Genomic DNA, 13,126 nt, shown 5'->3' on the forward strand with positions numbered 1-13,126 from the left:
CAATATTTTGCTTCAAACGGGAGCAAAACTAAAAATTTCAATATTTCGGGAAAAATGAGAAAAAATGAATCTTCGAATGGCCACAGTTTAGTCGCTATAAGATTTAGAGAGCTTTAATTAGGCTTAAATTGTTGCAAATTTAATAACCTTAATTTATGTACTGAATGATACTTGTCGGAAACGCATAGTTTATGACTTTTAGAGCAAAAAGTGAAAAAAGTCCAAAATTTTCGCAGTTTATTATTTGCGTATAATCTTTTTTCCTACTTTCCCAAATTTTGTAATTTTGTTAATTACCTATCCTGCAAATGAAAAAGTATTATTCTTTTTATGATTTTATTGCTCTCAGTTTCAATTCTTTAAAAATCTATTTCTACCTTCTTTTTGTTTTTCAGATATTGTGTGTGAAATATTTGTCTCACAGACTTTGTTCTATGCTCTTATGAAAGAAAATTAAATGCACTACAACTTTAATATACGAACTTCTCATAGAACGAGCGGTTTTTGCCAATATTTTGCTTCAAACGGGAGCAAAACTAAAAATTTCAATATTTCGGGAAAAATGAACTATCTTCGAATGGCCACAGTTTAGTCGTTATAAGGTTTAGAGAGCTGCGGTTAGGCTTAAATTGTTGCAAATTTAATAACCTTAATTTATGTACTGAATCATACTTGTCGGAAACGCATAGTTTATGACTTTTAGAGCAAAAAGTGAAAAAAGTCCAAAATTTTCGCAGTTTATCACGTGGTGCGCAGCGAGCACAACTTTTTCGAAGTTGCAAATTGGGATTTACATCACCCTAACTGATCCAAACAACATACCAAAAATTCAAATCTACATCGTGCTTTGCGAATTTAATGTTAATTTCCACTGGCCTAATAAACTAGTTTCTCTGTATAGGATAGGTGCCTTAGGGCGTATTCAGAAAGAAAGCTTGAAACTTATAAGCGCTTATAAACGCTTATCGGCGCTTGTCATGTTCATTGTCTTGCTTGTCATATTTATATGAACATGACAAGCGCCGATAAGCGCTTATAAGTTTCAAGCTTTCTTTCTGAATACGCCCTTAGAGTATACAGGGTGTCCCACTATTGGTATACTAAGCGCGAAAGGACTTGTAGTTTTATATATACTGATCACGTAAAAAACACTTAAACAACAAAATTACGTCACAAATTTTTTGCTAAATTTTTCCTGAAAATCCATGTTTTCTTCTCTAGCTTCGCGCAACCAGCATATACCGCTTCTCTAATGTGAGCATTTTGTCTATGAAAACATAATCTTAAACGATAGCTCACATGCTGGTGGGAAAGTTGGGCGGGTTGCTTGTTATGGGTATACACATAGAGTTTTAAGAATTCATCTATTTGAAAAAAAAATGCGTCTGGAACTTTATAAGTATTTTTTACGTACTCAGCGTATGCAAAACTATAACCTCCTTTGAGCTTAGTATACCAACAGTGGGACACCCTGTATATACTATCTATAGAGTGATAACAACCAAGTGGGAACATTAGGCACAGGTGGGAACAACACGACGTTCCCGCCGCGAGCGCTCGTAGTCATGGTTGAGTGCTGTCGAAATGCGTTGCTCTGGAATTTTATTCATATTTACGAATAAACATGGTGAAATGTGCAGTTCTATCTTGCAAAAACGATACTAGAAAATGCACAAAATTGAAATCCAGTATCACATTTCATCAGTAAGTCGATTGTTATACTTATTTTTATGAAAATAAATCTAGCATCGCGGGGGTGAAGGGGTGGTGGAAAGCGGACACGCGCAGGCTCGCTCGCGCGCCTCACTGCCGCCACGTGATCGTAGTGATGTGACCTGACCAACGCTGTACTCGATATAAAGTTTACTAGAAAAACTATATTTTAACAAATTATTTATTTAACTTTAAAATTAAAACTCTTTTTAAAATTAATTATAAATAAATTTGTGGTGTGTTTAGTATGATACACTTTCTCATATTATGAATGCGAATGTATTATAGTGTAAATGTAAAGTACCTATGTAATGTTACGATATATTTTCTGAACCGCTAAATTGACTTTGAAGATTTTGATAGTAGAATGGATAAAATTAAATAAAAAAATTATTAATATTTATTATATGTACATATTATCATTTTAAATTATTAATTATTTCTTATTGTTATTTAACATTTTTAAAACATTATTTTTATTGTTTGATTTATTATTAAAGAAATAGCACTAAACCCGATCTTTTATTTTATTAACTTTATTATTTTAAAAGTACTCACGTTTTTCTAATATTCCAATTAAACATATTTTTTTAAAGTACTTATAATATTCAAATGGAATAAACAAACTTTATTCAGTTGGTAAACAAATTTAAAATTACATATTTATACTTTATTCATACATTTCTCCTTTAATAACATATTGAACATAAAATTTACTTAAGATACATATTTATTTACATAACTTATCGATAGCTCAACACGCAATTGATACCTACCCATCCCTATTGGTCACACACACATCTATATAGTATCTATAGCTCATCTGCCTACGATGTGCACAAAGCAATTTGTGCAATACACGCGCTCTATACTACTGTAATAAATATACTCTAAGATAGGTGCTAAAGACTATATAATAGATACTTTATGGTAAACCGTAAATCTAATTAACATTACTAGTATTTTGTTGATTTTAACAAGATTTTAGCTAAGGATTAGTGTAGTAAACGATTTTTATCGGTATTGAAATTGTATTTTTTATTTGGCAGCATGTAGGATAATATTATAATGGCAAACTTGGAAAAGACGTCACTGGTCACGTCATACGTCAATCGTCATTCATTTTCATTTTTGTGGAAGAGGATGATCGCAGTGGTCTCGCTCAAATAGTTTTATTTTTATTCTTGTATAAAGTGGTAGTGAGTGAAAAGTGCATATACGGTTCTATAAAAAGAAAACAATTTAACTCAAAAATGTTTAGCTGGCTTAAGAAAGAAGGTGAAAAAACAGAAAGTATCGAAAATGTCGTGGAGGGTCTCAAAAGGATATACAAAACTAAACTATTGCCGCTCGAGCTGCACCATCAGTTCCACGACTTTCATTCGCCCCAACTGGAAGAGCCGGATTTCGATGCTAAACCTATGATATTGCTCGTCGGACAATACTCGACGGGTAAAACTACTTTTATCAAATACCTTCTAGAGCGAGATTTCCCCGGAATTAGAATAGGACCCGAGCCCACTACGGACAGATTTATCGCTGTTATGTTCGATGAGAAAGAGGGTGTAATTCCCGGTAATGCGCTCGTAGTAGACCCCAAAAAGCAATTTCGACCTCTAAGTAAATTCGGAAACGCCTTCCTGAACAGATTCCAATGCTCGACCGTCGCGTCGCCGGTGTTGCGGGGCATTTCCATCGTCGACACGCCCGGTATATTGTCAGGGGAAAAGCAGCGCGTCGACAGGGGCTACGACTTCACAGGAGTTCTAGAATGGTTCGCGGAGCGTGTCGATCGCATTATATTGTTGTTCGACGCCCACAAACTCGACATATCTGACGAATTCAGGAGGAGTATAGAGGCGCTGAGGGGTCACGATGATAAAATTCGAATTGTATTGAACAAAGCTGATATGATTGACCACCAACAGCTAATGCGTGTGTACGGAGCGCTCATGTGGTCATTAGGGAAGGTGTTGCAGACCCCAGAGGTGGCTAGAGTGTACATCGGCTCATTCTGGGACCAGCCTCTGAGATACGATGTTAACAGACGTCTATTTGAAGATGAAGAGCAAGATCTCTTCAGAGACATGCAGTCCCTCCCCAGGAATGCTGCTTTACGAAAATTGAACGACTTGATTAAAAGGGCGCGCCTCGCTAAAGTTCACGCGTACATTGTCAGTGAGTTGAGGAAAGAAATGCCATCTATGTTCGGCAAGGATGGCAAGAAGAAGGAATTAATTAAGAACCTAGCTCAAGTGTACGACAGAATTCAAAGGGAACAGCAGATTTCGCCCGGAGACTTCCCTGACATCAAGAAGATGCAGGAGCTGTTAGCTAATCACGACTTCACCAAGTTCCACCCGCTGAAACCCAAGCTGCTGGAGGTGGTGGACCACATGCTGGCCACCGACATTGCGCGCCTCATGGACTTGATCCCACAGGAAGATGTTAATGTGGTCAACGAGCCTCTCATCAAAGGTAAGTCTATATGCTATAATATATATTCAGAAAATAATTATAGGAGAAATACTTTTTTCTCAAAAGATTTTGTTTATACATGCCTGCAATATAAAGCTATTGAATTAAAGGTTATAAGAACCTTCAGTAATTAACATTAATTATTATATTCATTAGTTATATTTGAAAACCTTTACAGTTGATAACAATTTGATATCAATTGTTCAAATTAGTATAAAACATGTATAGTAACATTATCAATCACACAACTATTTAGAGGAAGTGTGTATCATCAGTATAAATATATAATTAGCACAAATATACTATTTAACACATTGGCCGCGAGGCTGACTTATTACTTTGCACATAATGTTCGCACATGAAGTCATGTAAGAACATTATCAGTAGATATTATACAAGTGCTCTTATCGTTGATAACAGTGCAGGATACAGTTCTAATAATATATTACTTGCTGAAGGAAACTTTGAGTCAATTTTCTTCATTCATGTTTCTTTTCTATTTTTTATAACAGATTTCTGATAGTCTTTTATATTTAATTTATTTTTAAAATGATTTAGGAAGTTTACACTTTCACTAAAGGAGTTACATAATTACTTGACTCAAAATGAAACTAGATTTTTATTAGTCAATAACTATAATACATAGCTTATGAAAAAATCCTGTTTAGAAATTATTAGAGCCTTTCATACTTTTTACTATTTAGCTATGTAAAATAATGCATAACATGTCTATATATTTTCTAATAATTTCAAATGATAATATACTAAGCTAATGCTGAAGTATTGTTGAATTAAAACAGAATTTTATTATTAATTACATAAAAGTGAATATTAAAAGTAAATAGTTTTAAATCAAACAAAAGCACAGCACAGGAAGTAGCGAGATGGACATTTAGTTGAAATTGCTTTTTAATAGCGCCTTTGTTGCAGTGAAAGTTATTTATCCGGACTTGTTTTCACTTAAATAAAACATTTTAGTATTACTCATTTTGGCGTGTTTTTGAGTAAAACTGTGTATCTTATTTTTAATTTATTATGATTCCCTGAAAATTTTAATTAGTATAAAATGATGTATATAATTACAAACGTATCATTTAAATATCAGTGTTAATGAAGAATTTGCGATCTTCTATTATATAATAATTTCGATAAAATAAATGAGATGTATCATGTAGAGCACTTGAAACCATGAAGTGTACATGGTTTCAAATACGTCTAGTTAGCGCAGACCGCAACTTCTTCCCGCTGTCCGCAAGTAACCAGGCGCGTCCACTGCACTGTGGTTTGTGTCTCAACATCCTATGTACTTTTATCAAAGAAAAATCGCTTAAATCCTCATAATTAAAAAAACAAATATCGTAAGATACACCAATACTTTGCGAAGGTAAAGGATTAACTTGAATCCATCGTAAAGTTACAACCATAACTACAATGATATCTAGGTATGCTAACGAACCTAATAACGGTGTGCACTAGAAATCCAATTACAGATTCATTGACCCTAGACTACTGCTGCAAGTGAAAATTTGAAACAGGCCATAAATTTGAAGGCTTGGCGTGTGTAAAACCTGACCTTTTTTGTTCGCGATGCCCTCTCCGGCATTTGTTCTCGTTTAATCGCTAATGAATGCTTTTTCCAAATGCTAATTATTGAACACAAGCTGAACACCTACTTAAGCGAGACTCCTAGTTTCAATCATATTACATATTTCTTCTTGACTTGAAACTAATACTTGTCTTAGCACTGTCTGTGTTATTTTTATGGTTAACTAGCGGTCCGCCCCGGCTTCGCCCGTGGTACATGTTTACGTTTTCTCTACATAAGAACCATCCTCGTACTTCAAGGAATATAATAAAAAAAGAATTATCGAAATCGGTTCAGCCGTTCTCGAGTTATGCGCTTACCAACACATTTTGCGATTCATTTTTATACAGGGTGTACCAAAAAGTAGTGATGAACGGAAGCTGAGAGGTAGAGGACCTAGAGGGCTATCCGAATCACCCCCATGTATGTTATGCGATTTTTCGTATTTTCGGAGTTATGACGTTTTTTTCAATTTTTCACCTATCGCCGAGTACGATGATATTTTCACTCATGCTGACGTCAATGATTGCGCAAGATGCTTGATTTTTTTTGTGTGCTAAGCTGAAAGATAGGCCAATTCAGTATGGTAACATTTACTATCGTTAGATCTTTGAATGGAATAAAAAAAAGAATTAAATGGCAAGAAAGATAAAATTACCCAGTATGTTCACCACTTCAAGGGCCCGTAAAAAAATAAAATCACATAAAAAAAGTTTTCCGTTTGACTTTTAAAAACTTGCTCTATCTATCAGATAGCTACCCTGAAAATTTCATTTTATTATTCAGAAGGCTTCAATCGAAAAATTTAAATCTAAATGTGGTAAGTGCAAAAATTGAATTAACATGATGATCATTAAAACCAATAAATAGGTGTTTAATTTCCAGAAATTTTTAAAATAACCCCGCTGTTGCTCAATGCAAGTGCGACATCACCGTAAAAAGTTGTCTTTTAAATGTCTGAATGCCCTTTTATCATTTTTAATGGTTTCTTCTGCTACTATGAATTTCCGGGTTATTTCGTCCAAATTGTGGCATTCTCTCAAGTAGCCGAGGTCTTTTTAGTATTCCCATTGAAACAAATCAATGGGGTTTAGGTCGAGGGACCGTAGAGGCCAGGCTTTAAGGCAGGCGTTACCGGCGCATGCGCAGGCTGCAACGACCAATCCATCTTTCAGGGTATCTTTGCCCTTTAGCCTGGCCTGCACGGTCTCCGGACACAAACCCTATTGATTTTTTTCCGTGGGTATACTACAAAGACGAGAGACTGCCACAATTTGGACGAAATAACCCGGAAATTCATAGTAGCAGAAGAAACCATTAAAAATGATAAAAGGGCATTCAGACATTTAAAAGACAACTTTTTACGGTGATGTCGCACTTGCATTGAGCAACAGCGGGGTTATTTTAAAAATTTCTGGTAAATAAACACCTATTTATTGGTTTTAATGATCATAATGTTAATTCAATTTTTGCACTTACCACATTAGATTTAAATTTTTCGATTGAAGCCTTCTGAATAATAAAATGAAATTTTCAGGGTAGCTATCTGATAGATAGAGCAAGTTTTTAAAAGTCAAATGGAAAACTTTTTTTATGTGATTTTATTTTTTTACGGGCCCTTGAAGTGGTGAACATACTGGGTAATTTTATCTTTCTTGCCATTTAATTCTTTTTTTTATTCCATTCAAAGATCTAACGATAGTAAATGTTACCATACTGAATTGGCCTATCTTTCAGCTTAGCACACAAAAAAAAATCAAGCATCTTGCGCAATCATTGACGTCAGCATGAGTGAAAATATCATCGTACTCGGCGATAGGTGAAAAATTGAAAAAAACGTCATAACTCCGAAAATACGAAAAATCGCATAACATACATGGGGGTGATTCGGATAGCCCTCTAGGTCCTCTACCTCTCAGCTTCCGTTCATCACTACTTTTTGGTACACCCTGTATATAAGATTATATATAAGAAGAAGATTAGCGGACTACATTGGATGGATGGAGTTTCAGTAACGTTTGTCGTGATAATAGTTTAATTAAATTTATCAGTGTATCGATAATATAGAAAAGCTATGTGTTTAATGTTATTTTTCGAACTTTATAACACCTTTTTCATTTCATCTATCACGTAATCGTATCTGAGATTATTTTTTAACTATTCATGAATTAGGCTGTTGAATTCGTTGGCTTTATCCTTGGAACTGTAAGTACATATAGCATAATGTACAAAACAGCAAAGTTTCTGGTTGGCTGCTTGCTGCTCGACATTAAAATCATTAAAACGTCTATTGCCTGTTTATCGCATTACTAACGACATATTAGAGCGTGTTCTACAGGTCGAGCCTGTGGATATTATTTATATGTATTTCCATATTGATAATACCTATAAGATATAAGTGCGTTAATATGTGGGTCCTACCTTAGGTGCAAGTCGCAACAATGCAACGGTTTTATGAGATTTATCTGAAACAGATCATACGCTTCATTTAATAACGAGAGCACGTTGTAGAATGTTAAATAAGTACATAAAATTGTTTCCTGGTTGTATGCAGGACATGATAGTCTGTCACTGTTGCAGTGAATTTTATTATTTGCATATTATTATATATTATACAAGAAGTATAATTATTTACGTTTACTTTGTGAGGTGCGTAAGCAATGAGTCATTTTAGCGTTGCTCAAACAGCACAGTCGTAATTTCCACTTGGTATAAACGGAACCTAGACACATAGCACAAGCCACAGATCCCATGTTATTTTCCATCGCCCTGATAATTATTTTATACATTTGTCACATTTGACTCATTACTCCAAGAATCGTGTGTAGTGTTTCAGATCGACACACTTGCCTTATAAACTGCTTACTCACGACCTAGCTGTAGCTACTCTACATGTAATACAAATATTTGATTTCGAGTTAAGCCTTTTATAGTTGACTAGCGACCCGCCCCGGCTTCGCACGGGTGCAATGCTGATACTAAATACACTACAGAAAAACTGTGAACGTTGTATATAAAAACATAGCGGCCCGCTCCGACTTCGTATAGATAGCCTGGCGGCCGGCCGGTACCGCCGCAAACGCTACGTCCCGCAATTTTTAAATCTGTAATATCTTCGAAAATATTCACTTAAATCATACGGTGTAAAGGGCCATATAGATCTTTATTAAACGAACAATGTATTCAAGGTATTTAATTGGTTAAGGATTAATGCTGTATTGGTTAAAATCGCATCGAAAATTAGCCATTATTTTTCGTAAAAAGTAAATGACAAAAAAATGTTATTGTGGGTTATCCATAAGAGATAGACATATACCATCGCGGACTTTTCTATAGACCTTTTCAATGTGTATAATACTTAGTACATTATTTTGATAAAACTCGTAGGGTTCAGCCTGCGTTTGCAATGTAAGCGGAAAAAATGTAATTTTTTACGACATCACTTTAGAAACCTCAAAAATAACAGTACTTCTCCACTATTTAATGGATGTTATTATACATATAAACCTTCCTCTTGAATCACTCTATCTATTAAAAAAAACCGCATCAAAATCCGTTGCGTAGTTTCAAAGATTTAAGCGTACAAAGGGACATAGGGACATAAGGACATAGGGACATAGGGACAGGGAAATCGACTTTGTTTTATACTATGTAGTGATAAATAGGTTTTAAGAGGGGAAAAAATGAAAACCATTCGATTGGTTGCTCTAATTCTGTAAATAGGTACATTATGTACACTCAGATTCTGAAACAAGGAAAACTAACAAGATTTAACAGTACCTAAAAGTAGAATTTTACAGGGAGGTTTATATAAATATTTACCAAGATAACACAATATAATTTATTTACCCATTTTCTTTAATTGTTACTTAATGATTCTCAGAAAATGACGAAAATTCTATTACAAGTTAATTCATTCAACCATTTAATATACAGACGAGTATGTTTAAATTATTTTCAGTAAAAACTATCCTATACCACACCTATACTAATATCTACTCCTTAAAATGCAATCTACCGTGCTTAAAGCTTGTTTAATCCCAATCTGCTTAGCTGTTTTACCTTGAGCGACAGATATGCAAGGTGTAATTTTCTCCTTTATAGCATTCAGATGTGCTCAAATTGATAATATAGTTACGAGAGACAAGTTTACAACCGTGTTTACGATCTCGTTTGTCATCATAAAATCATTAATTAGCTCTGATGAACTAATCTTCATACATATAAAGTCTATTAGTACCTAGTTCTGGGGTCGGAGGTTGAATTGCAACTCTACATTATGGTTTAAACTTTAAATCATTCATCTAGGAAATAACATGTTAAGGTATATTCGTTTGAAATGAATCGTTTTTAAGATGTGTATAGGTACTTATCTTGTTATATCAAAAGCATGTTTCGTTAAAATTGAAAAGATTATGTAATTGTATAGTTATCAGTGGAATACAAACGGAGCGCTTATAATGATAAAAATGTATGTAAATTGTTCGTCAAACGCTTACTCACTGATATGGAGATGCGGGCTCACCTGTGGCCTTGTTTGCACTTGAACTACCCAATATCGTGTCGGCAATATTATTGAATGGTATCGATCAGTTTTAGATGATATATAGATTTTGATTGTACATATTTTGATGTTGCTGTTTTTCTTTCATTTGGGTACAAACAAACATGTACAAACAAGCCGTAAAAAACTGACGAACTCACCATGATATATTTTGTGTGAATGATGTCAGTTTTTTATCACTTCTTACGTTTGCATTAAATTTTGTAATGTGCTCTTTTAACTTAAGTTTTCCAATAAATAATTGCATGGCCATGTGACTTCAAGTGCATGCATATATTTCGAGTCCTTAAACTGTATCACATTAATTTTAAATCGAATCTGTTGATGAAAAAAATTATCTAATTGAACAGCTTTTAGGTATATAACTTAATAAAATCTATCAATAATAATAATTACAAAAAAGCTGAACGTAAAACGAAAAATTCTAAAAGAGCACATTGCATAATGTATGAAGTTTATGTGCTTTATCCTATATTGTCCAGTCGTAGCTAGTGAAGCGTGGCCGATTTGAGTGCATAGATAAATAACTCACAAAACATTAGATGCATGCAATAACATAACCCTTTCCCAAAGGGGAGCCGGATGGGCCGGTGGCAGCGGCCGTCGCGCGAATTCACGACCGGCGCGGCTTCTTGCGAGGTAAGATCATTGTCACCACGCCCACAGTCATTGAGTCTAAGGCATAACATGATCAAGAGAATACCACTGGTAACATAGAGATTGACTTTGATTTATTGGGTTTCCCATTGCTATACCTAGACCAGAATTTGTACATTTGTAGTTAACAAGTAATTGTTATGTACCTCCTCATTAAATTGTCATGAGTATGGCATCTGGCACTTTCGTCTTTTACACAATATTTCGAACTTTATTAAACGTAAATAACTTAGTTTAATTAACTTGAATATCAATGACTGCTGGGTTGCAAAGGTATTGGTACGTGTTGTGTTGTCAATGATCTTCCCTCTACGATGCTGCTATTCGTACCTTCGTACTGCCACTGTTTATCATAGGTACTCAGTGTTTGTGTTACTTGACCTTATATGTTTAACTCCAATAGTGCTTGGGATAATTTTATCATTTTCATTTAAGATGGCTATCTTCTCTGTGTAAACGTGACCTTCTAAAATCTTATCATTTAATGGATATTCAAGATCTCACAAGAAAATTTAATATTTACGAAATCGTCATCATTATGTTCATACAGACATAAACATAAACCTTTCTTATTAATTATTTTTATTCTGAAGTCCTAAAGTCTCAAAACCATACGTATTTTTCTCAATAGCATTCGTATATCAGATAAAAGATATATATGTTGTAATTAACTATTGCAGAGTTTTGAAACGTTTTTATCATTCATTTTACCGTCAGTTACATCTACTTCGAGTACTTGTGTTGCGTAGGTATGTGAGGAAAATATTTAAGTCTTATCTCTAACGTTACTAACGAGGTGTGAGGGCAAGCCATTTGTGTAATCACTAATCATTAATTAATTTACTAATTTTTATAGTTGTATAGTATAAAATAAAATTAGCTCAATAATAATTTGAACATAATTAATTTTTTAAAACAAAGTCAAATATTCCTATTCTAAAACGTTGTTTGACATATATTAGACCGGGAGATACTGACACAAAATTTCGAGTCATTTGTAACAGGATGGCGGTTCTACAGGGGTCTTAGTACGCAATGACAAAAAGAAAAACGATGGCGTGAACGCTGGTACCGGCGGCTTAGTCGCGTGGGCGTTAGTCGAACTCGTCGGAAAATAGCGAAAGTCAAACGATTTGTAACAGTATGGCACTTATTTTTCCTGTAAGTTTGAGGATCAACAAATATAAATACAAAATTTCAAAGATCTATGTGTTGGAAATCTTCACTTATATAAATTAATAATAAATTAAGTTTTCAAGTATGACAGCACTTTTTCCCCCTACTAGAAGTATGGCAAATATAATAATGGTCACATTTTATCAAATACTCTCCAAAAATCCAAATGCAATACTGGTACAAAAAGTTTGGCGAAATAAAAATTTTTTGCAGATTTTCGGCGGTATGGCGACCATTTGGAATCGTCCGAAAAGTATGGCATGGCGATTTTCGTAAATGGCTGCACGACGATAGTTACCTGTGCAAAAGTTAGCCTGGTACAAATGGTTGAATGATTGTTTTATTTAAATCAACACATTCGCGTCGGTATGGCGGGCTGTAAGTCACACCGGAAAAGTATGGCATGACACTACCGCCTACTACTTTTTTATGGGCTATCGGTAAATTCTAAAATTTTTGTGTTACAAATCGTTTGACTTTCGCTATTTTTCCGACGAGTTCGACAAACGCCCACGCGACTAAGCCACCGGTACCAGCGTTCACACCATCATTTTTCTTTTTGTCATTGCGTACTAAGACCCCTGTAGAACCGCCATCCTTGTTACAAATGACTCGAAATTTTGTGTCAGTATCTCCCGGTCTATATCCTATGTTCTCATTAACTGGACGTTTGTGTTGTTCCGTTTGGCCGCTAATACGGATCTTCATAACTAGTTCTTCCTAATTTGTAACTGACCGTGCCTTGTGTACTTGTGTAATGTATCGTTGCTTCAGAATTATTGGGCACGTCCATTAATACTATGGCTTTTCCCTATTTCTGAAATGCTTTTAATTAGTATGGATTGTAGAATCTTTCATGGTGTCTAAGACTATTTTAAATCCTGCATTTACGTTAGATATTTCGAAAGAACGAACTACATTGATTATTAACACTTCTTCCCTTGTTATTATTT

At 34.6% G+C, this 13,126-nt stretch overlaps 2 protein-coding genes and 1 long non-coding RNA gene across 3 annotated transcripts in view; 2 read left to right on the plus strand and 1 right to left on the minus strand.

The window, feature by feature from the left end:
* LOC149479667 (uncharacterized) overlaps positions 1-13,126 on the minus strand; it is a 146,291-nt gene that overhangs the window by 84,088 nt on the left and 49,077 nt on the right. The window lies entirely within an intron of this gene.
* LOC149479669 (prostaglandin E2 receptor EP2 subtype-like) overlaps positions 1-13,126 on the plus strand; it is a 76,581-nt gene that overhangs the window by 41,835 nt on the left and 21,620 nt on the right. The gene's annotated exons all lie outside the window — the stretch shown is intronic.
* The window catches only part of Past1 (putative achaete scute target 1), a 37,773-nt gene continuing 27,469 nt past the window's right edge, over positions 2,823-13,126 (plus strand). The window contains exon 1 of the mRNA XM_089708083.1: positions 2,823-4,191. Coding sequence (XP_089564209.1) covers positions 2,967-4,191 — 1,225 coding nt within the window. The 5' untranslated portion in view covers positions 2,823-2,966. The remainder of the gene's footprint in view (positions 4,192-13,126) is intronic.

Source organism: Colias philodice, chromosome 20 (assembly GCF_061535455.1).
Source record: "Colias philodice isolate Cphi_HAF_F1 chromosome 20, ilColPhil1 Martin Lab GWU primary, whole genome shotgun sequence".
Classification (NCBI taxonomy): domain Eukaryota; kingdom Metazoa; phylum Arthropoda; class Insecta; order Lepidoptera; family Pieridae; genus Colias; species Colias philodice.